We start from the raw sequence: 26,629 nt of genomic DNA, 5'->3' as shown, positions 1-26,629 counted from the left end.
TATTTGTCTGGAAAGTTGCTGATACAGCAGTAGAAGCTCTGCGTAAATCAGAGGCTGTCGTCAGTGGAGTGTGCTTTCAAAGCACATGATCAGTGCTTGACTTATCCACCCCACCCGCCACTTTAAGTGAAAGTTTGAAAAATGCCAGAATTTTGATATTTTGCAGCAATAATCAAAGCCTCTCCCGACCATCATAATCCAAGCCCACATGTGTCTTGTTTAACATTCTGAGGCTCTTAGAATTATGACCTTTAAGATTAGCATTCCCAGGCGTCCCTGGTGGCGCAGTGGTTGGGAGTCTGCCTGCCGATGCAGGGGACACGGGTTCGTGCCCCGGTCCGGGAAGATCCCACATGCCGCAGAACAGCTAAACCCGTGAGCCATGGTCGCTGAGCCTGCACGTCCGGAGCCTGTGCTCCGCAACGGGAGAGGCCACAACAGTGAGAAGCCCGCGTACCCCAAAAAAAAAAAAAAAAGATTACTGTTCCCAATCCTGCTTGGTTCTGTGCCACAGAAACATGAAGGATTTTGACAGATGACCCCTATTGTCTTCATCCACGTTGGGACTTGCCAGTTTGGCAAGACATTGTGCCTGTTAGTCTCCATCCTAAGTTCTGTGCCCTAAACAGTTTTGTGTTAGAGACAACGTGATGCCAAATGCATAGGAATTACTTAATAATCATTATGAGTCGGTTTAAATAGAATTTTAAATGTCTCAACTAAGTAAGTAGTCAATATAATAAAGACAACACAGTTTTTCCTGGGAAGTCGTTTGTCATTGTATTGATTCATTTTAGTCATTTAGCATTGTAATTTAAAAGCATTTTTATAGCTACTACCTTTTTTCCTTAATTAAACTTATTTTGCGATAACTGTAGATTCAAATGCAGTTGTAAGAAATAATAGAGAGATCCCAGGGACACCTTGCTCAGTTTTTCCCACTGATAACATCTTACAGAACTGAGTGCAGTATGACACCCAGGATGCTGACCTTGATACAGTCAAGATACAACATCTCCAGCATCACAAGGATCCCTCTTGTTGCCCTTGTATCACCACAATCCATTCTCTACCTTCCACCCCACCCCGTCCTGAACCCCTGGCAACCACTCATCTGTTCTCCGTTTTTATAGTTTTATCATTTTAAGAATGTTATATAAATGGAATCATGCAGCATGTAAGTTTTTTTTTAATTTTAAAATTTGTTTTTATTTTTGGCTGTGTTGGGTCTTCGTTGCTGCGCGCGGGCTTTCTCTGGTTGTGGCGAGCGGGGGCTACTCTTCGTTGCGGTGTGCAGGCTACTCATTGTGGTGGCTTCTCTTGTTGCAGAGCAGGGGCTCTAGGCGTGCGGGCTTCAGTAGTTGCAGCACATGGGCTCAGTAATTGTGGCTCACAGGCTCTAGAGCACAGGCTCAGTAATTATGACGCATGGGCTTAGTTGCTCTGCAGCATATTGGATCTTCCCGGACCAGGGCTCGAACCCGTGTCCCCTGCATTGGCAGGCAGATTCTTAACCAATGCGCCACTAGGGAAGCCCGCAGCATGTAAGTTTTGAGACTGGCTTTTTTCACTCAGCATAACTCTCTCAAGGTCCGTCCAGGTTGTTGTGCGAATCAACAGTTCATTCCTTTTTTATTGCCAAGTAGTATTCCACGATACAGATGTAGCATAGTTTATTTAACTACTCACTCCTTGAAGGGCATCTGGGTTGTGTCCAGTTTTTGGCTCCTTGAATACAGCTTCTGTAAACATACCTATACAGGTTTTTGTGTGAACATGTCTTCTCTTCTCTGGGATCAGTGCCCAGGAGTACAATTGCTGGGTCGTATGGTAGCTGCACGTTTAGCTTTTAAAGAAACTGCCAACTGGTTTTCCAGAGCAGCTGCACCACTTTACATTCCCACCAGCCGTGAATGGGGGATCCAGTTTCTCTGCACCCTTCCCAGCATTTGGCGTGGTCGCTGTTTTTTGTTTTAAACATTCTGATAGGTGTGGAGTGTTATCTCATGGTGGTTCTAATTTCCATTTCCTTAATAGGTAATGATTTTGAACATCTTTTCACGTGCTCGTTGGCCTTCTGTATATCATCTTTGGTGAAATGTCTGTTCTTTTGTCCGTTTTCTAATTTGATTGTTTGCTTTTTTTGCTGTTGACTTTTGAGAGTTTTTACATTCTAGGTACTAGTCCTTCACCAGGTCTGTGGTTTGAACATATGTCCTCTCACTCTCTAGGCTTTCTTGCATGCTCTCAACAGGGTTTCTTGCCCAGCGACAGTTTTTAATTCTGATGAAGTCCAGTTTATCAGTTTTTCCTTTAATTGATCGTGCTTTCGGTGTCAAGTCAGAACTCTTTGCCTGGCCCTAAATCCCAAGGATTTTCTTCTAGCTTTTTTTCTAGAAGTTTTATAGTTTTCTGTTTTACATTTAAGTCTGTGATCCATTTTGAGTTAATTTTTGTACACGATGTGAGACTTAGGTCAAGGTTCCCTTGCCCCTGTGGCTGTCCGGTTGCTCCGGTGCCTCCTGTTGGCTGGCTGTCTCCTCCACTGGATTGCTGTGCGCCTTCGTCAGAGATCAGCTGGGCGTATTGGTGAGGATCTGCTTCTGGGTTCTCTGTTCTGTTCCATTGACCTGTGTGTCCATCCTGCCAGTACCACCCTGTCTTGATTACTGTAGCTATCTGGGAAGTCCTGAAATTGGGTAGCCTGGTTCTTCCCTCTTATTTCTTCTTTTTCAAAGTGCTTTAGCTATGCTAGTTCCTTTGCCTTTCTATATAAGTTTTAGGATAATCCTGTCCATGTCTACAGAGAATTTGGGATTTTGGTAAGAATTGTATTAAACCTGTATATCAGCTTGGGGAGAATTGACATCTCTACTATGTTGAATCCTGCAGTTGATGAACAGGGTATGGCTCTCTCTCTTTAGATCTCCTTTGATTTATTTCATCCACATTGTGTAGTTTTCAGTATACAAGTTCTGTACATATTTGGTTAGATTTACACCTAGTATTTCTTTTTTTTGAGCAATTATAAATGGCATCGTATTTTTAATTTTGGTATCCGTGTGTTCACTGCCAGTAAATAGAAACACAGTTGATTTTCGTATGTTTATCTTGTATCCCGCAGCCTTGCAGAGCTCACTTATTAGTTGTATGAGCTTGGCCTTTTATCTGTAGTCCTGTGTACTTAACACTGTCTGTGTGCCAGGCATTATGTTAAGGCTTTGCGTGTGTTTGCCAAAGGCCAGGACGTAGTGAGGCTAGGATCTTGACTCAGAAATTACTTACTCACTTCATCTATTCATTTGGCAAATATTTAAGGAGCACTTATATGGACCAGATGCAGGGTTCCTGCCCTCCTGGGGCCTACGGTCTGAAACCGGAATTAGAAGTGACACAAGTGGTTATCTAACTTAATACAAGAAGTTTAAAAATAAAACAAGACGTTGATTAATTATAACCTAATGCATCTGACTCGGTGTCAGTGGGTAAAGCAGGGACCTTTAGTCAGCCTGTGTGGAGTGGGGGCACCCAGGGGGGACTTGCTAAACATTGTTCATTTCCCCAGGAAAGGTTTCCCGACCCAAACTGCTTGTTGATTCTTACATCAGTTTTTGCAGTTCAGAGACGTCTGTGGTAAAACCTCATATGAAGGGAATTAAATATTCTTGTCCAAGAGCCCAAGAACTCCTGGCCAAAACTACGTGAAGCTCCCTGGTCGCCTCCATCGTCACCTCCTTCACCTGCTGTGCATTAGCCCCTCCCCCGCCAGCCCTGCACCCTCGATGCCCGCCCCAGGCCCCGTGGCCTCCGCACCGGCCAGCCCAGGCCAGCCCTCCTCGACCTCGCCTGCTGCCCCCGTGCTGCCGAGGGCCGCGCCCTCCGTCCGCACACCGCACCTCCCTCTCTCCACCTCGCGGCCCTCCTCTCCTCGGCTGGCGGCTGCCCTCCGCTGGCCTGGCAGGCCAGGTCGCAGAGTCGTTTGAGCTGGGAGGGTGGTGCATCAAGGAGTGAGAGGCAGGGCCAGGTCCCCTTCCCGCCACATGGTTTGGGAAGATCATCGGTGGCCCTGCCTGAGCTTTTGTAACAACAGCGGCAGTGAGTTTCTGGCCAGTTGGGAAATGAAAGTCTTACCCTACAGAAATGTGCCTCTCGGGCAGCCTTCCAGGGACAGGGCCTTACGGGGCGCTGCTGACGTGCTCACACAGGGCCTGGCAGCCCGGGCCACTGCTGACCTAGTCTCGCTGTCACAGGCGTGAAGCAGTGTCCCATAGCCCGGTGGGTCCCGAACCCGCACCGTCCCCACGCCCACGCCCCTTCCGCCCTTATTAGTCCCTGTCCTGCCTTAGGAGTGAGGCTGTTGCTCTCTCTTCATTGTCTTCCCACTGACTGTAGGAGAAACTGCTCGTCTTCGAGTCGGCGTGGAAGAAGGAGAAGGACATAGTCTCCAAGGAGATAGAGAAGCTCCGTGTGTCCATCCAGACCCTGTGCAGGAGCGCACTTCCCCTGGGCAAGATCATGGACTACATCCAGGAGGATGTCGACGCCATGCAGAACGAGTTGCAGCTGTGGCACAGCGAGAACCGGCAGCATGCTGAGGCCCTGCGGAAGGAGCAGAGGTGGGGGCCGGGGGGGGGGGGTGGGGAGCCGGGGGGGGGGGGAGAGCGGGGGCGGGGCCCGGGGCCCACGTGTGCTCGCAGCCCAGGGGGAGGGCTCCCGAGAGCCCACGGCCCCTCGACCCTCTTTCTTACCTCCTCCCCCGAAGGAAACACGTTTCTTTTTCTTTTTCGTTCCTAGCATAACGTGCATTTCTTTGTAGCAGTTAGAGAAGATCTGCAGTCAGTGTTCAAAAACGAAATTTAGACATTAAAACAGACAGCAAACTTCGCAGTTTGGATACCATATTTTTCATGTATCTTATCGAAATCCCCAAAGCTTTGTGACTGTAATTTGAAAGTATTTTAATTTTTCACTCTAAAAGAGTACGTTTATGTTTGTACCCTTTTTCTTTGGATGCAATGACTAATTCCCCTTTTGTTGTCTTCCACTGTTTGAATTAAGAAGCAAATGTAAAATGTGAGAGATATTTATGAGCCCCTGGCTTTGCTTTCCGTCAGCATCACAGATTGTGCCCTGGAGCCCTTGGAGGCGGAGCTGGCGGAGCTGGAGCAGCTGGTCAGAGACCAGCAGGACAGGATCTGCGCCGTGAAGGCCAGTATTCTGAGGAATGAAGAGAAAATTCAGAAAATGGTACACAGTATCCATCTGAGTTCCAGGAGGTGAAAGCGCAGACGTTTCGGAGACTGCAGGTCGCCCTCAGTTTGCACGTCGTTACTCCTTAAGTTTCCGTTTGAAGACAATGAACAGTTTACAGTGTTATCCAACTGATTTTCAGAGCTTTACAAGCGTGAGGCATATTCAGTGTGTGAAGACGATGTGTTCCTACCTTCCTCCGCTAGAATACCTGCTAGTTATAAATAGCTCTTGCAAATGCCTGTGTGAAAAGTTTCTTTACAAGCCTGTCCTTTGTATTTCCCCCGTAGGCTGTTCAGTTCTGTGCCAGATTCGCCAGCAGGTGAGTGGTGCTGGCGCAGCCAGGGATGCAGGCGTCCGTGATTTCAGACTCTGAGTCTAGTGACAGGACTTCCTGAGTCAAGCACTGAGTGAGATGGCTGTACATTTTGGTAGGAGCTTCATAAATACAATGAAGCCTGAAAATGAATGAATTATAGTTTTAGCTCATTTCCACTTGGAAAGGGTTAATTTCGGCCCATATCTTTATAAGGTACGCGTGAACTTTAATTTTTAACCTCTTTGTAATCGCATACACGTTATGTAATTTTCTTACTGGTCCCTTTTATCTTTTGCTTATATTTCCAGCCCTTAAAGTTCATACATTTAAAAAGGAGGTTTGAGTATGGCCTTCATGGACATCATCTGGACATGAGATTGTCACAGGCCCTTTCCTCACTTTCTTTAACATTTTGCCCCTGGGTTTTCGCCACGTGCACACTTGTGTCACTTGCCTCGTTCTCTCCAGAAGAGGGGCTTGCTCTCCAAGGCATCGGCATCATGCCTTTTCCTTCGCACAGGTGTAAGCACCTGTGCACCTGAGAGACAGGTAGCTTAGGGAAAACTGCAAAAGGAAGACTTAAAAGGATACATGGATTTGCAAAATTTTTTAATGTTAGCGTTTTTTTGGAAATTGTTTTTTTAAAGCAGAAGTTTTTTTTTTTTTAAACATGGTTTTTATTTAGTTTTTCACTGCATATAATATTGTAAATACTTACTAAAGTCTTCAATTTGTGTATAAAGGATTTCACTGTTTGGAGACATACTTACGGGTCTTAAGGTCTGGGTCCTGATACTTTTATTTCTAGATACTGTATTTATTATGTAACCCAAGGAGGGCCATTTTAAGTGTTAGAATTTGCCTGAGAAAGTTTTGTTTCTTTAAAAGACTAGCACAAATGGCACGGTTAAGTTTTTCTTAGTGTAATTTCCAAAATAAATCTGTTACAAAGGTAGTTCTATGACTTTGGAAGCTGAGTAAGTTCAAGGTCAGATTATTAAGATCTGCCGTCATGAAACATTGGTCGTCTTCTCCTTTCCGTAGTTTACCGTAAAATTCAGTTTGGCGAGGCTCCACTAATGCAGCACTGCCGGCGGGCAGGTGTGTCAGTCCCCAGCCCTCACGTGCTCATAGTCTCTTTTCCACTGACTTGGATGGCAGCCACCATCCTAAAGGGACCCTGTTTTGCTTCAAGTGAAGGTGTCTGCCTTTAATGAATTTGTACATAAGACTAGAGATTTTGTGTTGCAAAAAATTACATACATTGTGAGTAAAATTTTGTATGAAGTAGTCTCTCAAATTGTATCATAAAATTTATTTTTCTTTTATACATAAATCATTAAAAATAATCAGATTTTTTTTTCTATCAGTGTATGGGTTGTGCAGTTCAGTTCACACCTGGAGAAAAGCATTTATAAGCATTTGGATTTTTTTTAGTTTTCAAATGTGTGCAGTTTGTTTTTCTTTGAAGAAAGTTCAGGGAAATTTATATTTTCACTCATTGTGACACCCCTTTTCTGTATAAATTGAAGTCTTATATATGGCAGGTAAGCATTTATCAGAAATTTTAAGACCATTCAGGAAGTTTTAGAAAGTCTCTGCATGTAGTTATTAGTGTATCTTATCACAAACGAATTAAATCCTGTGATTTATTATTTTGATAGAATACACAAATGGGGTTATTAAATGTTTTTCTCTGCTTTGGCTTGTAAGTTTTCAAGACGTACTAGAGTCATACTTCAGAAATTTTAATTTAAGCGACTTCCCTGGCGGTCCAGTGGTTAAGACTCTGCACTTCCACCGCAGGGGGCACGGGTTCAATCCCTGGTGGGGGGAACTAAGATCCCGCATGCCGTGTGGTGCGGCCACAGAAAAAAAAAAAAAAGAAATTAGAAGTTGAGCCGACATATTTATATTTAAAGGAAATACATAAACCTTAGAAAAAAATAACAAGACTAAAATTCAGGCTTTCTACTTTGACATTCATGCTTATTTTTCTTAATAAGCAAGTTAAAAAATGATAACTGGAATCTGTAAAGACAGATGATGTTATTTAGTGACAATATAGGTGCAGTTTAGGATTGGGGGGTGGGGGTCTGGAATTCTCAGTCTGTTGACAAGTGCCCCTGAAATATTCCCAGACTTCTTTTCCAAGCTGCCCTGAACTGACCGGGATGTGTCTTCTGCTGACTTGCGCAGCCCTGGGGCACGCGAGCGAGAAGAGAGGTGGCTGGACCTTTACCAGCTTGGCGTCACCAGTCACAGGCTTAGGACGACCAGTCTGCTTGAGTTCCCACAAGAATCGGGTTCAGGATGAGGCCGCACGCAGGACCCTGCGCTCAGGCGGCTGCCCTGAAGGACCGGTTTCCGCACAGACCCAGACCCCCTCCCAGCTCCGGGGTCTTCTGCCTGCTCCCAGGGGGGCAGAGGCAGAGCGCCTCGCTCCCCATGCCCTCCCTGCCCCCAGGAGCCCACCGCCCGAGCTGGGAGGAAGCCCCAGGCCCGTCCACTCCCGGGGTGTGCTCTTGCCTGGCGGGGCTGTGTTCACCTCTATCCTGTGATGCACTTCACTAATCGAAAGGCCTCATGTTTTCCTAAAAAGTGTTTGGGTGAGTACGGTTCACACAAGCTCTGCAAGAGGGCAGGAGGCCCCTGGAAGAGTCCCCTTCTGCCGCTTATGTGTGTTTTCATAAAAGGAGTTTGGGAAGGACTTTTATTTTTTTAATTCAGTGAGAGAAAAGACATTTAAATGGCTTTTTAAGCTGTAAAACTAGTGTTTACGTCCATGTTTAGAGCTGAGTTCCAGATTGATGATCGGCCTCTTAAACCAAGCAAGTTGGTCTTTCTGGTGAGAAAATGGGGTTCAGGGACTTCCCTGGCCGTCCAGTGATTAGGGCCCCGCACTTGCACTGCCGAGGGCGCGGGTTCAGTCCCCGGTCGGGGAACTAAGATCCCACAAGCTTCGTGGTGCAGACCCCCCGCCCCCCCCAAAAAACCCCGAAAACGGGGTTCCGAAGGAAGTCAAGGCCTGAGTCACGGAGGCTGTGCCGGCCAGCCGAGGCGCAACCAGGGCTTTGTAAGCCAGTGTGGTGGGTGCGCTCGGTGTGCGAGGTTCCCCGGCAGCCCCGCCCCCTGCCCCCGCCCCGCCGGCTCAGCACACCCCGCAGGCACGCGGCCGGTGAGTCAGGGCAGCTCAGAGGATGCTAAGCCCGCACCAGTTTTCAGCCACAGTCTGTCGGCTAATTCGCAGCATCTGTCCTGTTCTTCACTGCACTCTCGGACTTCCCGTTCAATTCTCGGAAAAGGCTCTTAGCGTTGCTGTCGCCGTGACGTAACAAACCAAAAAACACTTAGGTCTGCCGTTTACGGTCCCCGTCAAAGCCAGCACTTTGCCGGGTGACGGCGGCCAGCGATCGCGGGCCTCGCTTGCTGGACCCCGGCCTGAACGCCGGGTGCGCGGTGCCTCTTGTGCCCTCCTGTACTTGGGGCGCGACGCGCACCCCCGGGAGCGGAGCCATAGCCCTGACCTGCTCAGGACGGTGGCAGCCATGCCTTTTCTTGAGGCATAATTATTAATACATCCCTTCCCCGCCTGCAGGAGGGTTCTGGTTTGGATGACAAATGACCTTCTCCCTCTCCCTATTTGATATCTAGGAGTGGTGACACATGGCCGTGAAGGGGTGATGGGGCCCCTCTGAGCGACAGGAGAGCCGTGTGGGTCCCACTGTCGCCACAGCTCTGCCGCAGGTCAGGGGGCGTTCGTGACGCGTCCACACTGCAGACAGGTGACAGGGCCTCTGCTTGCCCGGGGTGAGACGCGGACGTGTGTCTTGGCTTCATGACTGTTGCAGGACCTTCCCCAAACGCTCCTGTCTGAGCTGATGTTGCCTGAAGGGAATCGCAGGGGGCCTGTTGGATGCCCTTCCAGCTATCTGGATGGAGCTGCAGGAGGTGGGTCTGTGCTGTGTGCAGCTGGCATGACCTTGACCGGGCAGGACAGAGGCCCCGGAGAACCTCCCCGGGCCGCGGCAAGATGGGACCAGGCAGACCCTGCCTGGAGGAGAGCGGCAGGAGGAACCCCGGGGCTCCTGGCACCGCAGTCAGGATGCGCTGGGCGCGCGGAGACGCCCCCCGCCCCAGGGCGTTCCGTGGTGAAGCCGGCACGGCGCGACCTCAGGGGATGGCCGTGGAGGCGAGGCCCGGCTGGTCCGCGTGGACGGCAGGGCTGGGCCATGTTCCCACGGAGCCCGGCGTGACATCCGATGACAGTGTTATGTGTAAATGTCTTTTTAAAAAAGAAAATGACCGTTAACTGCTCTCAAGTATCCGTATTCTTAGTCATTCCACATTTTTGTATGTGGCATAACTATAATTTTAAAAATATGGCTTCCATATTTTTATTTAAAGTGCTTTTTAAAGAAATAGATTATATATTAACATGGATCGATAAGTGGTGCAAAAGGTCTGCACCGAGCGGTCTCCCCCTTCTCATCCCCGTCTGCCCTGTTTCTTCTTGCCCCTGTAGGCAGCCTCTTTTATTAGATTCTCCTTTATCTCTCTGTTTCTTTAGGGAAATATGAGTACATATTTTTGTACTCCCACAACACACAGTATCGCGAAAGGTAGAACGCTATATATATATGCCATTCTGCATCTTGGTTTTTAAAATGTTCCCAAATCCTGGGGACTGCGCCCTGCCAGTCCCTAGAGGCCGTCGTCGTTCCCTGCAGAGCCGTGCGGAGTGTCCCAAGGACGTGCCCGGTGCGTGTGGCCCAGTGCCCTGTCGCTGGCCTCGGGTGGTTTCCAGCCTTGCGCAGTGACCGACCTTGTTTTGCTTCGTTTTTTACGTGTGCAGGTGTGTCCGTGGATGGACACCCAGAAACGAGGTTGCCGGGTTGCTGGGTAGACGCACCGTAATGTCGGCACCTCAGCTTCAAGGCGATGGTTGTGGGCTGTGCTGTTTGGTCTCCCGTCAGTACAGGTGCAGGCGTGTCTGCTTCGCCACAGCCTTTCCAGCGGCGTATTGTCACACGTTTGGCCTTCTGTTACTCTGACAGGTGAGAAAGCGGATCTCAGTGAGGTTTAATTTGCACTTCTCTTTTTCCGAATGGGTTCGAGCATCTGGCCGTGTGTTTAAGGACTGTTTGCTTTCTGTGAACCGAGTCTTCTGATCAGCTGCCCTTGATTCTGGTGGACTCTTGGCCTTTTTCTTCTGATTTGTTTCTAGAAGCCCTTTGTGTCTTGCGTTGTAAATATTATTTTCCACTTTCCCTTTAACCCAAAATGTTGCTAAACAAATAACGATGCTAATCATCCTCTTTTTTTTTTTTTTTTGGGAGTGCAGGTCCCTCTCCCTGCCGGACCCCACCTCTCCAGGTGAATTCTGCCCTTGCCAAGGTGGTCTCCTCTGGTGACAGATTCTTTTCTTTCCCTTAAACGCCACAGGCAAAGGCAGACCTGGTGGGAAGGAGGCCAGTGGCCTGGGGAGAGCTCGGGACTTGGCGGCTGTGTGGCCTGGGTGTCCCCGCACACCATCTCTGAGCTGTAGATGCCTGTGGACGGGGTCGCCACAACCCCTCAGCATCAGGGGGCTTCTCAAGAGCGTTCCGGCTCACACAGGGGCTCCTGAGGGCTCCTCAGCTCCTTCATCCTTCAGGGCAGGTGGGCCGTGTCCCCATCTTGCTGGAGGGTCGCACATCTCCTTCCTGGCTCGAGGAGAGAATGTGCTGCAGACGCACAGTTAAGTCCAGGACTGTCCCCTCGTCCGTGTTTGGATCGCTGGCTACGAGTGTTTTCCTGTGAGAGACCGGACTGTGGTCTGAGCTGAGGTCTTAGGAGAGGCCTTGGCCTGAGGACACCCGGAGCTGGACACAAAAGGGGCAGCTTTGCCTCGGCCTGTGGCCACTGAGGGGACTCGGGCCTCCTGGCTGGGGGCACCGAGGAGCGATATGGTCCCAGAGCCGGGCATGGGGCCCCTTGGGGCTGAGGGCCCTGACGGTTCTGGGAGGCGCTGTCTTCGTAAAGCACATGAAGCCCTCTGACCTGGGCAGTGAGGGGCCAGCCCCGCCCTCCCAGACTCCCAGCTTCCTGAGTGCAGACGTGCCCACCCTGCCCAGGGGACAGACAGACGGGGCTGGGTGGGCACAGGTCTCCCCGGGGCTCCGGCTGTCGTCCTGGTCGCGAGGCACAGGGCGCGTGGAGGGGCGGGACCAGGCAGGGCTGGCTGCCGGCTCCCCCCAGGACAGGAGGCCCGAGGGTGGGCGAGTGGAGGACAGCCCGACACGGGACTGCACTCCAGCCAGCACGGCGGGCTGCCCGGGTCCAGCTCTGCTGTGTGGACCCTTAGCTTCCTCTGCCCGGGGGGTGGAGGAGGGGTGCCCAGGAGTGTGGGCAAGGGCGCGGCACAGGGAAGGGCCAGGGAAACGGCGAGTCTGGGTTCCCGGGGGGTGCAGAGCATGGGCAGGGTGCAGGCCTCAGGGACGCAAACAGACCTTTCTCCCCGAAACCTGGAAATTGAACAGTAAAAATTCAAATCCCAGTGACGTTATTGAAGAAATGTAAGCTGATCACATACGATGAAGCTCTAGTAATTGTAACAGAGTGGAACCGGTGTAGGAAGACATGAACCACTGAAATAGCACAGGACCCCCCTCCAGACACATAAGTCTAGGAATTCTGATTTCCGATAAATGTACTTCAAAGCAGAAGTATTTCAGATCGGTGTCCACATAAGTGGCACTGGAACGTGTGCTTTTCCATACGGCAAAACTGTTACATACAAAAATAAATTCCAAGAAATTAAACAGTTCAAAACATATGAGAATACCGGAAGAAAATAATTGGAGAATATTCTATATTGATAATATGTCTAAATGTTTATATAATTTATTGATATATTTATTATACTATTAATACATTTGTTATTTATGATAGTTCTGTTTTGTGAGAGGCAGCGTAACGTATCGGAATAAAGCACTTAGAAGAGAGGGTACTAAGCGCTAAACATATTTCAAGGTGAAGAAGAACTTCCTAAAAAAGACATTTTCAGAAGCCTTAAGTGAAAAAAATTGTATATACTTGGCTGTATAAGAAATAAAAATTTCTGTATAGCATGGTGTGGGGCTTCCCTGGTGGCGCAGTGGTTGAGAGTCCGCCTGCCGATGCAGGGGACGCGGGTTCGTGCCCCGGTCCGGGAAGATCCCACATGCCGCGGAGCAGCTGGGCCCGTGAGCCATGGCCGCCGAGCCTGTGCGTCTGGAGCCTGTGCTCCGCGACGGGAGAGGCCACAACAGTGAGAGGCCCGCGTACCGCAAAAAAAAAAAAAAAAAAAAAAAAAAATGCATGGTGTGGTTGAGGATGTGGTATGTAAGTCGGTCAGTATTTTTAGAGGGCGTTCTGGAAGTACTTCTCAAAATTAAAAACAGGAATATTTGGCTGACTGAAGAAAAAGCTGGAGCAGGGAGATGACCACTGTCTTCAGATAAAAGGTCCGGTGGGTGGAGGAACCTTCAAATAAAAGGTTCTCTGCGGCCCTAGCACTGACCTGTGGATGTGAAATACAGGGAGATGGGCTTGGCCCTGTGTAAGGAATAAGTCTCCATTCAGACAGAGCGGTCCGTAGGTGGTGTGGATAGCGAGCTCCCCGTCTCAGGAGGTGTGCAAGCAGAGGCTGGTTGGCCACTTCCCAGGGATGCCTTGGGGGGTTCGCTGGAGGCTCCCTCTGCTTCTTCAGGCCTTGCCCACCACAAGGAATGACCCATCCCTCTAGCCCAGATCTCCACCCACCCTTCTCCCTGCTCTACCTGCCGACTCTGCCAGGTCAGCAGATGTGGTCTTCAGGAGCCCCTGCAGGCTGAGCCCGGCTGTGCTTCCTGCCCCCCGATGGACCTGCAGCCTCCATTCCCCTCCGCTGCTCAGTTTGCCGGGAGAGGCCTCGCCTTGCCCTCCTCCAGCCAGGGGTGGATGTCATCGTTCTCTCCTGAATACAAACCGCCTTTCAGGAGGTTTCATCGTGGCCCCAGGAAACTGGGGGCGACGGGCAGGCAGCTTCAGGGGGATGTGCCTCTCAGGACAGAGACCGATCGGGACAAGAACATTTGCTAATTTTTCTGTTTCACTTTCAAGCAGCCTGAGACCCTTCCAGGGTGTTCCAGAGTTTTTCATTTAAACCCCGGGGAAAGCTGTCCTCTGCGATCGCGTGCCTGGCACTGGCTCTCTGGGTTGGCTGTAGCTGCCCTGCGGGTTTCCAGGGCTTGGCACCTTGGTCAGGGCCTGGAATTCCCTCTGTCAGGGAAGCCCCTTCCGCTCTTTTGTTAGAGATACAGGGAAAAAGAAAGAGCCCTCCTGGCATGGAATTGTTTACAGAGATCTTTCCCTCCCACCTTCTCATGTGAGCCTCTCTGGGGCTGGGAGTCAGGCCTTAGCTACCCATTTTACAGATGAGAAAACTGAGGCTGTGTTAGCAAGTCTTAGGCCTCTGCCAGGTCTAAGCCCCAGGCATGTTGTCCGGCTGCCTTTGAGGTGAGCAAACCTGGGCTGAGTTGAAGAGCGTGGAGGCCGGGTCCAGGGCTGCTGGCCTTTGGGCTGAGAACACATCGCTTGCCGGTCCCCGGGGTGGGTTCCTTGTTCTGTCATCTGGGTGAGCACACAGCTAAGAAAGGGCGAGTCCGTGATTTCTAAAAGCCCGTTTGTTGTTTTGGCTGGTGCCCCAGCAAGGACGCCTCCCCGCCCGAGTCTGTAGGATGACGGTCACCCCCTGCCCGTCTCAAACCGTACACCTGAGCCAAGACCTTGCTACCTGGCCCATCAGCCCAAGGGCCACAGCCACTGGGCGCATTGGCAGGACCCACCAACCCACCGGGCACAGCAGGTGCAGCACTTTGAGGGGCCCGGGAAAGCGTTGTAACTTTTTATAATAAAAAAAAATTAACTTTTAGGTCAGAGTAAATGTTTGAATATATAATATTAATACATCTGCCTTTATAACAATGTGGTTGTAAAATAGAATTTTTAATATTTTTTGTGAAAGAAGGGCCCACAAAGGCACAAGTGCCACGGACCATCGTGCAGCCTGAGTGCCGCCCGGCCGCTGGGGCTCACGCCCGTCCTGTCCCCAGTGTGGCTGGACCCACCTCGAAGGTGACCTCATTCCTCGCTTTACCCGGACGCACCCAGGGAGTGGAGCAGAGCTGCATCCTTCCGATGGGTTTTCCATTTCCAGGGATTATGGTTCTGAAGGAAAGCATCTTTGGGGCAGTTTCAGTACAAACACCGGGATGTATTTAAAAATAGAACTTGCAAATGGAAGCTCTTAAACCGTGGCTTTTAGGCAGGCATTAAGCTCGTTCGGATGGATGCAAAATCAGAACCTCATGTCAGCACGTGGACGTGCCTCTTGCAGCCCACAGTGCTGTGGAAGGAAGCTGTCCCCTTAGCAGTGGCTTCTGTGTCCCACTGCCAGCACAGCCCCGTGGGCAGGGCTTGTGGACCAGCCTCCAGCCCTCCGCAAGCCTCTCTTCTATCGCCTGTAAAACTGCACACCCATCTCAGTATTTCCCCTATTTATACAGCTGCCAGAACGACCATTTGTGGTTTTAAAATAAAACTCTTATTAGACTCCTTAGCAACGGAATGGAAAGGTCCCAGTTTATAAAGAGAAGAATTGTCTCTGGGGTGAGCATTCCCCTCGTTGTCCCCCCAGAAGGAGCCTTGCAGGGCCCTGCCTGAGGGGCACCTCCAGACCTCCAGGGCCACATGCCCCAGGCACTGGCACCCCGAGGGCCAGAGCACAGGTCGAGGGGTGCACGGTGAGCTGGAGCTGCTCGTACAAGCGATTGTTAAACTTTCCGGAATTCTGCGAGCTGTTGTGTTAAAAAACAAAAGTAGTGGATACTGAAAACTCATCGCTTCTTAATTATTTTATCACTTTCTACTCTTAGCTCTGCCTTTGGGCCTATCTGTATGGTGGAATACTACTGTGTGTTGCATCTCTCCCTGAATCCAAATTCAGTTAAGTCCCTTTTGGCCACGGTTGAAGTATTTACACCATGGAAACTGGCAACTTTGATAGAGTGAGAGTGATAATAAAGTGTGCATATCTGTAGCCATTACATGGTGAATAGCACAAAAAATGGAGGCAATTCATTCCAGTGTTCAAAAATGATTATTCAGTTCAGCAAAGTCATCACTCGTGTCATTGCCAAACAACCGAAGTTCCTCTGCAGGAATTGTATCTCTTTTCTCTTGTTAAAATAAATGAAAACGTTAACTGACATTCAGGTCAGAGCTACACTTGTTTGTCAGTTACAGCCATAGGTTGACTATGAACACAAGAGTTCAGCAAAAATCCACAAAAGCATTTTGTGAGAATCGATTATGGACCTCTGTGGAATTTATAATATTGTATATCTTGTTGTTTGTAAGTTGTGTGCTACACATATTTATACCACTAGTATTTTGAGAATATATTATTATGTATTGTCTCATTGTTGATATTTATAATTCCCTTCCCTCCAATCAGGGGAGGAGACGTCTTCCGTTTGGACCTCTGGTTCTGACTGGGGGCTGGAGGGCCTCCTGAAAGTTCTGAGTCCCCTTGATTTAGCAGGCTCTGGGGTACTGAGGTGCTTCCCGGGGTCTGGCACGGTCGGCTGGGGCTCCAGGATGAGAGGAGAGCCAGAGGACTTAGGGGGGCATTGAAGACAGAGCAGAACTGGCCTCATTGACTCCAGGGGTCCCGCCAGTGGCATCCCTCACCTGGGAAGGCAGAGGATGGAAGCGGGGGTCTCGTGTCCTTCTCTGACCACCCAATGCCCTTCCATCGATCCTGCTTGAGTGGCTGGATCAACACCCAGGGGACCAAAAGTTGGGTGCTGGGGGTTCCTTGTGCTCCGCCCACACAGCTACTCTTACTTTTGTCCCAGTGACATTCATTGTTTCGGTTTCCTGCTCACTTAATTTTTGTTCAGTTAGAAAACAGCATCAGGAAGGAAATAAACATGACTCATAATCCCATCTTCCAAAGCTAACGATTTATATGCTGGTTGCCGGTATCTGTTTTCCCATCTTTAAATTTCCTTTTTCTTTACAATCACATCTATTTCTTATGCATATGCAGCACGCACACATCAGCCACATGTTCACACTGTTGAGACAATGTGGCTTGTGTTGTTACGCAACGTGGACTTCTTATCTTCAGGAAGAATTCAGTGTATTTCCCCCTTGTCTTTTTGTTCTCTTAACCATCATTTTGGTAGCTGAATGCTATTTCATTGAATGGAGGACTTATTTTGGTTCAGCTGCAAATATTTTCTCATTCCATAGTCATTTCTTCTTTGGCCTGTTGTCAGACACGTACTTCCCCCTCCCCCGTTTTATCTTTTTGTTCTTGGTTTCTGGTTTGATTGCATCACAGGAGAGAATGGGACCAGCCACACCTTGGAGCTGAGTGGAGGCCGCATATGGCCTAGCATGTAGTCAATTTCGTAGAATGCCATGTAACTTTTTTTCACAATTTATCACTTTATTGGGCTTAACAAACAGCATTGTGACATGTCATCATCCCCCCTTTTATTCTTATTGTGGTAAAATACACCTTACATAGAATTCACTGTCTTAAGCATTTTTCAGTGTATATTCAGTGACGTTCAGCACATTCACATCGTTGTGCAACCGTCACCACCATCCAGCGCCAGAACTCTTGCATCTTCCCGAACGGAACTCTGTCCGCATTAAACACTAACTCCCCATCCCTCCTCCTCCAGCGCTGGCGACACTCATTTTACTTTCTGTGTCGATGAATCTGAATCTTCCAGGGACCTCATATAAGTGGAGTCAGGCACTATGTGTCGTTTTGTGACTGGCCCCTTTCACTCAGCACGGTGTCTTCAAGGTTCATCCGTGTCGTAGCCTGTGTCAGAATTCCGTTTCTTTTCAAGGCTGATACCATTCCGTGCTGTGGATGGACCCCACTTTGTTCACCCACTCACTTGTCAGTGGATACCTGGGTTGCCTTCACCTTTCGGCTATCGTGAATAATGCCGCTGGAGTGTGGGTGTGCAAATATCTATTTGCATACTTGCTTTCCATTTTTTTTGGATACATACCCAGAATTGGAATTGCTGGATCATATGGTATTTCTCTGTTTAATGTGTTGAGGAACCGCCATACTTGCCTACACTTGTTCTTCTCACGTTATTTTGAAAAGAATCTGTACTTTCAAATTGTTGCATACGATGTTGTATCTATATTTGCCCATTCTGTCAAGCTTATTTTGAGTGTGGAAATAACCCTGCAAACTCACTAAATAACCCTGCAAACTCACTAAAGGTTGCCCAGAGAGTGAGTCAGCGGGAACCACTCTGCTCTCACCCACTCTGCCTTCTTTTCATGGGGGGGCAGGCCACACGCCCAGTATCCCTGGTGTCCCAGGCCATGACATCACCATCTCTGGGGCTGTTGGCAGCCTCCTCGGGCCCCTGTCTTTGTAAAAAGTTGTACTCAGAGTGGGACTTAAACTAAACAGACTTCCTCTAGGAAACACACACAATCACACTGCTGTGAAAGTTGCTTTTGTGGACATTTCCCTGAGAAATATTCCTCTCTGGAAGAATAAATTCACAGGATGTAATTAAAACCATCATATGTGTATGTTGGCCTGGGCGTTTCTTAAGTGCTTCACCAAATGGGCCACCAAATAAAGAAATGAAGGCCGGCTTTGTTCACATCCAGTAACAATGACCTTTATTAACTGTAACCTAGGACGTTCTTCCGTTACCTTATGGACTCAGAAGTAGCCTTTCGTCGGGCCCTTGTGCAGGGCATGCACCCTTGGTCCTGACCCCGGTGTGACCGACCACTGCAGAGCAGGTGGTGCGGTGTCACCTGGATGAAGGGGACCATCTCCGTGTCCACTGACAGTTGAATGGCATGTGTTTTCTGGCTTTCGACCTGTGAGAAAGTAAGATAAATTCATGTTGTCTTCAAACATCGTAAGTTCTGAGAAGGAAAGTGACCAAAGCGAGGCGCTTTGAGCAGCGCGGCTTAGAGGAGCTACTGTGCTGTGTTGGCTCCTTCGGTCACCTTCTGGCTCTCCTTTTCCCAGTTCTCTGCAGAACTCCTCCTTCACCCCAGCGCCCTGGCGGAGGACCCAGCCACGGGCTTGCACCGGCCTTTGTGTCGGCACGTGGCCCAGCAGGACAGTCAGAATACTCTTTGGGATGGACATGTGATGTGGGCTGAGAGGTTTCTCCTGCAGTTACTGAGCGAGGAGCTTGAAGGCCTGTGGTGATGCAACACAGAAGAAACTGTCACGGTGGAGACTGCACACGGAGGAAAGCAAGTCTGGAGGTGGGTGAGACCTAGGGCCAGACTTTGAGCTCCTGGATCCAGCTGTGCCTGAAGACCATCCCACCTTTGACATCCCATTCTGTAGATGACTTGGTAGGTGTGATGGTTCAATTTTATGGGTCATCTTGGCTAGGTTATTGGTCAAACACCTGTCTGGGTGCTTCCGTGAAGGTATTTTATAAATGGAATTAGCATCTACAATTCACTGACTTTAAAGAGATTACCCTGGATAATCTGGGTGGGCCTCAGCCAGTTGAAAGCCTTAAGAACAAAACCAGGTTTCCCTGAGAAAAAGGAATTCTGACTCAAGACTGCAGCATAGAAACCCTGTCTTGAGTTTCCAGCGTGCTCGGCTGCTCTACAAATTTTGGGCTCAAGGTGACAACACCAGCTCTTGTCTGAGTTTCCAGGCTGCCAGCCTGGATTTCACACTTGCCAGCTTTCTCAGTTACATGCGCCAACTCCTTGTTCCCTGGGCAGACCCTAAGGCAAGGATTTGTGTGCAAGTGATTTCTTAAGGCAGTGGCTGCCTGGGGAGGGGGGCAGGGAGTGGCAACGGGGGACGTGGAAGAGTGGAAACAGGTGGAATCTGATTTCAGGCCTCAGCTGGATCCCGTGGGGGGCTCTGAGGTAGGAATTACAGTCAGCGTTTGCCCTGCCTCAGGTAAGGGCTGTCACTCCCAGGTCCTTCTCTCTCTCACCTCTTGGCAGTGGTTCCAGGGCACCAAGAGCTTCTGCTACAACAGGCCAATAGATTCCTTCCTCCTTTACTGGTTTGAGAAGAGCCTCTCCTGACAAGTCGTCAACTCACTGTTCAGAGGGAAACTCGGAAACCGAGCAGGACCCTGTGGGGCTCCTGGGCACGGATGCCTTTCCATATCCCCTGCTTCTTGTTTGTAGGGACAAGACTCCAGCGTCCATGACCTTCCCTGAGTTCTAAAGCGCAGATTCAAACAGTTGCTAATCAGGGAAGGGAGGGGATGCAGAGACAAGGGAGGAGCGGCCAGGAAGCAGTAGAGCAGCCTTGGGCCAGGGTCCTGGTCCCTCCTCAAGGGACAAATATAACAGTGTGTTTGAGCTCTTTACAGAACTGTAACCCCCAACAAATGGAAGATGTTGGCATTCTTCATTCCCGAGAACATCACAGCTTCATAACCTCATCAAGGGACCACCTGAGGCCAGATTAAAGGAACCAGAGCAGCTCATTAGGAGGAGAGCACCTGAGGCCAGAAAGGAGGGCAGGCCTGCAAGCACCCTGATCTTTATCAGCAACCCCGCCCTTGAACTATTGCTATAAACTCCTCACCAAATCCTCCCGGGTTGGGTCACACGCAGTTTCTGAGGGGCATGTGGCCCTCTTTGCCTGGCAAAGCAATAAAGCTGCTCTTTTCTACTTCACCCAAAACTCCAAGATCTGATTCAGCACCGGTGCACAGAGGCCGAGCTTTTGCCAACAACCCCTCAGCTACAGACCACAGCAAAGGCTTTTAATTATCCAGGTGGCCAGACTCTGCCGGTCGACACAGCCTGTGGAGTCCTTGGACTCCAGGCTTGGAGCAGGGGCTCCTGGGCCAGAGGCTGATCATGGCCGACTGGCTGGCCAGGGTTCTGTCCCCAGAACATGAATCCAGAGACCCAGGGGGAGGTGGATGCCTGAACTGTTGGTCACCGAGAGTCAGGCTGGAGTTTCTGACTCAGTGAGACTGAGGGCTGCCAGGGACAGAAGCTGAGAGACGGCCGGGCCGAGGAAGTTCATCTGCAGAGAGGGGCTGGGCACACGCACAGGACAGGCAGGGAGAGAGACAGGGAGGGTGCTAAAGAGACAGAGGGAGAGAGAGGGACAGAGAAACACCAAGGTTCAGGGCAACAGTGAGAGACAAAGGCGCAGACAGAGAGAGATTGAGAGAAAGAGATTGTATTACTCAGAATAGCTGCAGCAAAATATATCCCATCTCACATCCTTTCTTTGGACGTGACATTGATGTTCCTCCACAGAGAGATAGGTGGGGTCCATGCTGGCATCTTGAACACGGGCGGACCTTTGTAACTTCTTGGACCAATAGAACGCAGCGGGAATGATGCTCACGGCTTCCGAGGTGTCGTACGACATGCATCCCCCTCCCTCGCTCCCTCTCTCCTCTTTGTCTCCCCTTCTCTCCGGATGCTCCCGGTGGAATCCGGCCACCACGTTGTGAGGAGCCCTAACCACGTGGGGAGGCCACATGCGGTGTTCCTTCCGCAGCCCCAGCTAAGCCGCAGCCAACAGCCAGCACCGGCCTGTGTCCCTTCAGATGGCCCAGCCCAGCCTCGGGGTCTCCCGGCTGAGACCTCAGTCATGAATCAGAACCAAGCCGTTCCCGCCGTGCCCGGGCCAGGTTCCTGCCGCACAGCAACCACGCGGGATGACGTACGACGACACCTGGATTATTGAAGCCACTGCTTTGTCACCTGGTGACACAAAGAGACACACGTGGCAGGTCAAGGAGGGAAACAGAGCAGAGAGGCTGCTGGGTCCCGTGCAGCCAGCCTTCTGAGCTCAGCTTGGCCTGACGCCCCGGCCACCCCGTGTCCCCAGACCAAACCAAAGGCTCCTGGTACTTGAACCAGCTTCCGGGGACGCCTGGTCTGTGTTCGTTTTGCCTCCTGACTGTCTCTCACAGGACACACTCTTAGCTCACAGGGGTGCACAGGACTGTTCAGCGCCGGACGCGGGGACACCGGACCCATGAAGGCCAGCGTCTTCTGTCCCCTCAGCCGGTGCGGGGACGGGGTTGCCTGGGTCTCTCTGGAGTCCTGCGCCCTTTTCCCCTCGATTTCCCACACACGGGAGCCAGCGTGGCTCTGTCCAAACCTGGGTCTGATCACCACACTGCTTGGTAAAACCCTGTGGACCTCCTGTGACACAGCACAGGACCCGACATCACCAGGTCCACAGGGTCTCCCCTCCCAGGCCCCAGAAGGGCCTTTGCCCAACTGTGCGGTGCGTCGGTTGCGATGCGTCCTCTCTCGTTGTGGCTAACTTCTCACCCTCCCTGACTCCTGCAGACGTCCTCTTGCTCCCCGGCCCCGCTCCATCCTTCGTGGCCCTCACTCCACGGGTGATCTGCGATTCTGGTCCACGGCTGGGTGTGAGTTTCCTGTGGCTGCCGTGACAAGTGCACACACCGGGAGGCTTCACCCAACGGACACGTACTCGTGCTCGGTTTAGAGGGCAGAGGTCTGAAATCAGGGTGTCGGCAGGGCCACATTCCCTCTGGAGGCTCTCGGGCAGGACCCTTCCTGTCTTTTCCAGCTTCTGGTGGCTCTTAGCTTGTGGCCGCATCCCTCCAGGCTCTGTCTGCTCACGTGGCCTTCTTGCTCTGTGTCTGAGTCTCAGATCTCCCTCTTCCTTTCAAACCCAAAGATCTGTCATTAAATGCAGGATGATGGAGATCGTTTACTTAATTACATCGGCAAAACCCCGTTTCCCAAATGACGTCCCGTTCGTAGGTTTCAGGGGTTAGGAGGTGGACTTTTCTTTTTGGGGAACCACTATTCACCCCACCTACTGGACCACAGGCTCCATGGTAAGTGTCCACTTTGGCTCACCCTGCACCAGGCTCAGTGCCCAGCCGAGGTGGCTGTCACTTCTGGCCATCTGTTCAATGTCAAGTCCCGAGCGAGCTCTTGTGAGGGAATCTAAATATCTTTGTGAGCAGAAGCAGCTTTTGAAGAAGCTGCACCTCTGCCAGGAGAGATAAGACACCTCCTCCCGCAGCTGCAAGTCAAGGTGAGACGAACCACGGGTGGAGGCTGGCAAGGAGCCCAGGCGCCCAGCTGGGTGGGTGGGGATGGGGGAGGCACCTGCTGAGCTGGGAGGCAGGTCCCCTGGCTGAGGGCGTGGACGGGCCTCCGGGTGTGTGCAGACGGTTGGGTTCTAGGTGGGAGGTTGGAGTCTGCATTGTAAAGGGCCCCAGATGCCCAGAGAAGGAACATTCCGGAGTTCTGCGGACCATTTAGGAGTTTGTGGGTCAGAGCGACAGAGCCTGAGTCGCAGGGCACAGAATCAACCTGGTGGGGCCGGAGGGAGGGAGGGTGAGGCAGGGTGGTTGGGAGCAATCCTGCGGGGTGGGGAGGGTCCCAGCTCACTCCGGTTTGAAAACTGGGGTCCTGCGTTCTGGGAGCCCCTCAGCCTGGGGCAGACTGGGCTGGCCTGGGATGGGGGAGTCATTCTCCGAGAATCTGCCCCTTTTGCTCCCTGGGGACGCAGGTTCAGGCTTCTCCCACGTCTGGACCCCGCCCCCCACCCCCAGGGGCCAGCAGCGCAATAGGTGCCCCGGGCGGGTGTTGGGTGGAGAACGGAGCAGGCCGTGGCACTGATGCCCGTTTTGTTCTGAGGCTCTCTCTGGACCGGGAAGCAAGTGCACTTCCTGAGGAATTTCGTGTTTTTACAGTAATCCTGCAGACAGGGGTCATCAGCCCCGTTTCACAGGAGCCGCAGGCCCGGAGGAGCTGCGCCCTGAACTGGTTGCTGGGCAGAAGGACTTGGCCCCCGGCTCCTGGCGGACTCCAGGCTCCGCCCCCTTTCGGAGGGTCGGCACCTCGGCTCCGCGGCGGCGGGGCCTCTGAAGGGCAGAGGCAGGGTCTGCAGAGCAGGGCCGGTCAGGTGTTTCCAGGGCAAAGCCGAGGGTGAGGGCTGCCCTCGCTCATGGTCTCCTGGGTGAACGTGAGGAGTGAGTGGCCCTGCTTCCTCCTTGGAGGCCAAGGGCAGGGGGGGAGGGGAGCAGCAAAGGAGATCTCCGAAAGGGGGTTGAGGCCCGAGGCCCTGAGAGCAGACGCCCCAAACACAGGCCCAGGGGCCCAGGATCAGGAGAGCTGCCCGTTTCCCACCCTGCGGGGTGGCCGTCTGCTGCCCCGTCCTGGGCTGGGCTCCGGGGGTCGAGCTGCCGACGGCACCAGCACCCCAAGCCCGGGGCAGGAGCCCTCCCCTCGCGCAGCTGGGGGCTCTGGCTTCTAGCTGCCCCAGCACCTGCAGCGTTTCCAGAGGAGGTCCTGGCTCCCTGCAGGGGGGAGGGGACGAGGGGCTGGTTAAGAGAGGAGTCCTTGCCCCTTCCCGGACCTCCTGAGCCAGAAAGCTATTGTTGGACATTTTTTTCTGTAAACATTATGCTTAATGAGCAACCCTGTAGCAACATCTCTCACGCATCTGATTATTTCCCGAGAATAAACGCTTAGAAGAGCAATTTCTGGTCAAGGATTATGAACATTTTATGCCAAGTTGCCCTCCAGAAAGACTGGTCCAGACTCCAAGGAGGGATCATTTGCGGACATTGGGTGTTTTGTTTGGGGACACAGATAAGTGAGCTGCTGTGGGGCAGGCCTGAGCTGTCAGATGGCAGCAGGAGGCGACAGGGGATTTTGGGGTAGGAGGAAGTGACGGGATGGGAAAACGCCAGGGTGCCCCTGGGACTTGGAGGGGTGCGGGGACAGCCCCCTACTCTGCCTGAAGGTGGCACTGGCCCTGTGTCTGTCCAGGGCTGGTGCTCCCAGAGCTGTGGCAGCACCAGGGAGTTCCTGTTGGGAGGGGGTCGGTCACGTGATCTGATGAATTCCATCTGTTCCATTCACTCACAGCCCTTTGTCCGTGGGTGTTTTGGGCTTAAAGGACCTGGAGGGAAGGTGAGACCTGAGGAGAGCGGCTGCCCGGCTGGACGGTCCTGGGTTTGAGTCCTGACTGGGCCACTGTATGTTGTGGGCACGGTACCAAGGCTGCCTGACCTCAGGGTCCTGAAAACAACAGGGCGAGCGTTAGTGCTCCCTCCAGTACCTGCTGGTGTTGAGAGCATTGACCCATGCCCAGTGGGCAGTTAGGAGGAGGGGTGGGATGCCTCTGACCCAGTGGGGCCTCAGGTCTTTCTAGAGAACAGATGGGATCCCCAGGGCAATATCAGAGCCAGGCGCCGGCAGGGAGTGACACTCTGCTCAGGCCACTTAACCCCTGGTTGCAAAGGCCCTGATATTGGGACGGGGGGCAGTGCAGCTGAAGCTGGCTGGGGCAGGTGTCTCAGCCTGGCTGCATTCGAATCACCTGGGAGCCTCAAAAATCCTGATGCCCAGGACACATCCTAGATCGCCTGCATCAGGATCTCCGGGGTGGGGTGGCATCAGGCTTGCTTTTTTTTTTTTTTAAATAACTGTGGTTAAGATATACATAATAAACTTTACCATTTTAACCTTAAGTGCACAGTTTTGTAGTGAGTACATTCACTCTGTTGTGCAACCAACGGATCTCCAGAACTTTATCATCCTCTCAAACTGAAACTCCAGGCCCATCAAGCAACTTCCCGCTCCCCCTCCCCCAGCCCCTGGCACCACCATCTACTTTCTGTCTCTATGACTTTCACTTCTTTAGGGAACTCATGAGTGGAATCAAACAGTATTGGCCTTTTGGTGACCGGCTTCTTCCACTCAGCTTGATGTCCTTAAAGGTTCACGCGTGCTGTAATATGTGTTAGAATTTCCTTCGCTTTTAAGGCTGAATGATATCCCACCGTATGGCGGGATATATATATCTACCCGTAGATATACCCGTAGGTCCAGGCTTCTGAGTTTTTCAAGCTCCCAGGTGTTCCCGAGGTGCAGGTCTGGTGGAGGGCCAGTGGGCATGGCAAGCCCCTGGCTCCCTGGAGGGCACGTCACTCCTGGCTTTCCTGCCGGTGGTAGTCTCTGCTGTTATCAAGCCCAAACAGAGCTGCAGGAAGCTCCCTTCCCCCAACAGACACCCCTGCAGGGCCTGCTGCCCAGGTGGTGCCCCCCACTGAACTTGAACACTCCTCCTGGGGACGCGAAGCCCCTCCGTGTGGCTCCGCCTAAGCCAGGCCGGTCCTGTGATTACAACACAGGCCAGGCCAGCGGGTCACACGCACGCTTGTTGGGGGGGGTCTCCAGCCTCACACGCATCGGTCCCCTGCTGGAGCTCCTTTTCTCCACCTGTAAAACTCGGAACCCGCTCTTCACCTGGCCTCAGTCCCCCCTCCCTGCCCGTCTGCTGGAGACCTCCTCCTTCTCCTGCAGAACCCCACTCCCCACCCGTGGGGAGCGTGGAAGGAGCCTAAGGAATCCACGCTTACAAACCAAAACTCAGTACACATGGTCCGACGTCATTTTAATAAGCGAGTGGGCAAGAAAAGTTATTCCTTCGTTCACTAATTTATTCAGTAAACGCTTTGTGTCAGGCACTGGGCTACAGTAATTTGATAGACATGATCCCTGACTTCATGGAAGGAATTTCGGGGGGCCTTCACCTAATACCACAGTAATATATGCCCAGCCGTGCCGTGCCTCTCCAACAGAATCTGCTGCAAGGACAGAGCTGAAAGTCCCCCACCTTCACGTCCACGCTCTCCCGGGGCTGCTCCCAGCCCCCGGCTGAGCGCGCGGGGACACACTGGCGCTGAGCCATCGCTGCCCGGCGCAGGCCTCCTTCAGCCGGCACTCCCCGGGGACGCCCCATCAGCCCGGCTCGGGTGCGATTCAAACACCGGCGCGAACCTCCCGCGGCCCCGCCCACACCCTCCCGGCAGAAGGCCTCGCCCTTTCCGTGGGGGCGGGGACGGGCCCGACCAACCAGAGTTCCCAGAACATGCAAATTAGCTCCGTCCCCCAGGTGAGCGTGTTTTCCCAGACTCCTCTACTTCTTCTGTGGCGAAACAGCCCCGGTGGGGCCCGACGGCG

At 51.8% G+C, this 26,629-nt stretch overlaps 1 protein-coding gene across 6 annotated transcripts in view; it reads left to right on the top strand.

Annotated features, from left to right (window-relative positions):
* Window positions 1-7,306, top strand: part of TRAF3IP1 (TRAF3 interacting protein 1) — a 66,367-nt gene extending 59,061 nt beyond the window's left edge. For 2 of the 6 annotated variants that reach the window (XM_060015825.1, XM_060015824.1), the window contains exons 17-18: window positions 4,393-4,616; window positions 5,115-7,306. In XM_060015825.1, the coding sequence (XP_059871808.1) occupies window positions 4,393-4,616; window positions 5,115-5,280 (390 nt within the window). In that variant the 3' untranslated portion in view covers window positions 5,281-7,306. The remainder of the gene's footprint in view (window positions 1-4,392; window positions 4,617-5,114) is intronic. The other 4 variants (XM_060015829.1, XM_060015827.1, XM_060015826.1 and 1 more) reach the window with 3 other exon arrangements.
* The last annotated feature ends 19,323 nt before the right edge of the window (window positions 7,307-26,629 follow it).

This window comes from Delphinus delphis, chromosome 7 (assembly GCF_949987515.2).
Source record: "Delphinus delphis chromosome 7, mDelDel1.2, whole genome shotgun sequence".
Taxonomy (NCBI): Eukaryota; Metazoa; Chordata; class Mammalia; order Artiodactyla; family Delphinidae; genus Delphinus; species Delphinus delphis.
The sequence above is the reverse complement of the archived record's forward strand: the minus strand, read 5'-3'. Positions and strand labels throughout refer to the sequence as shown.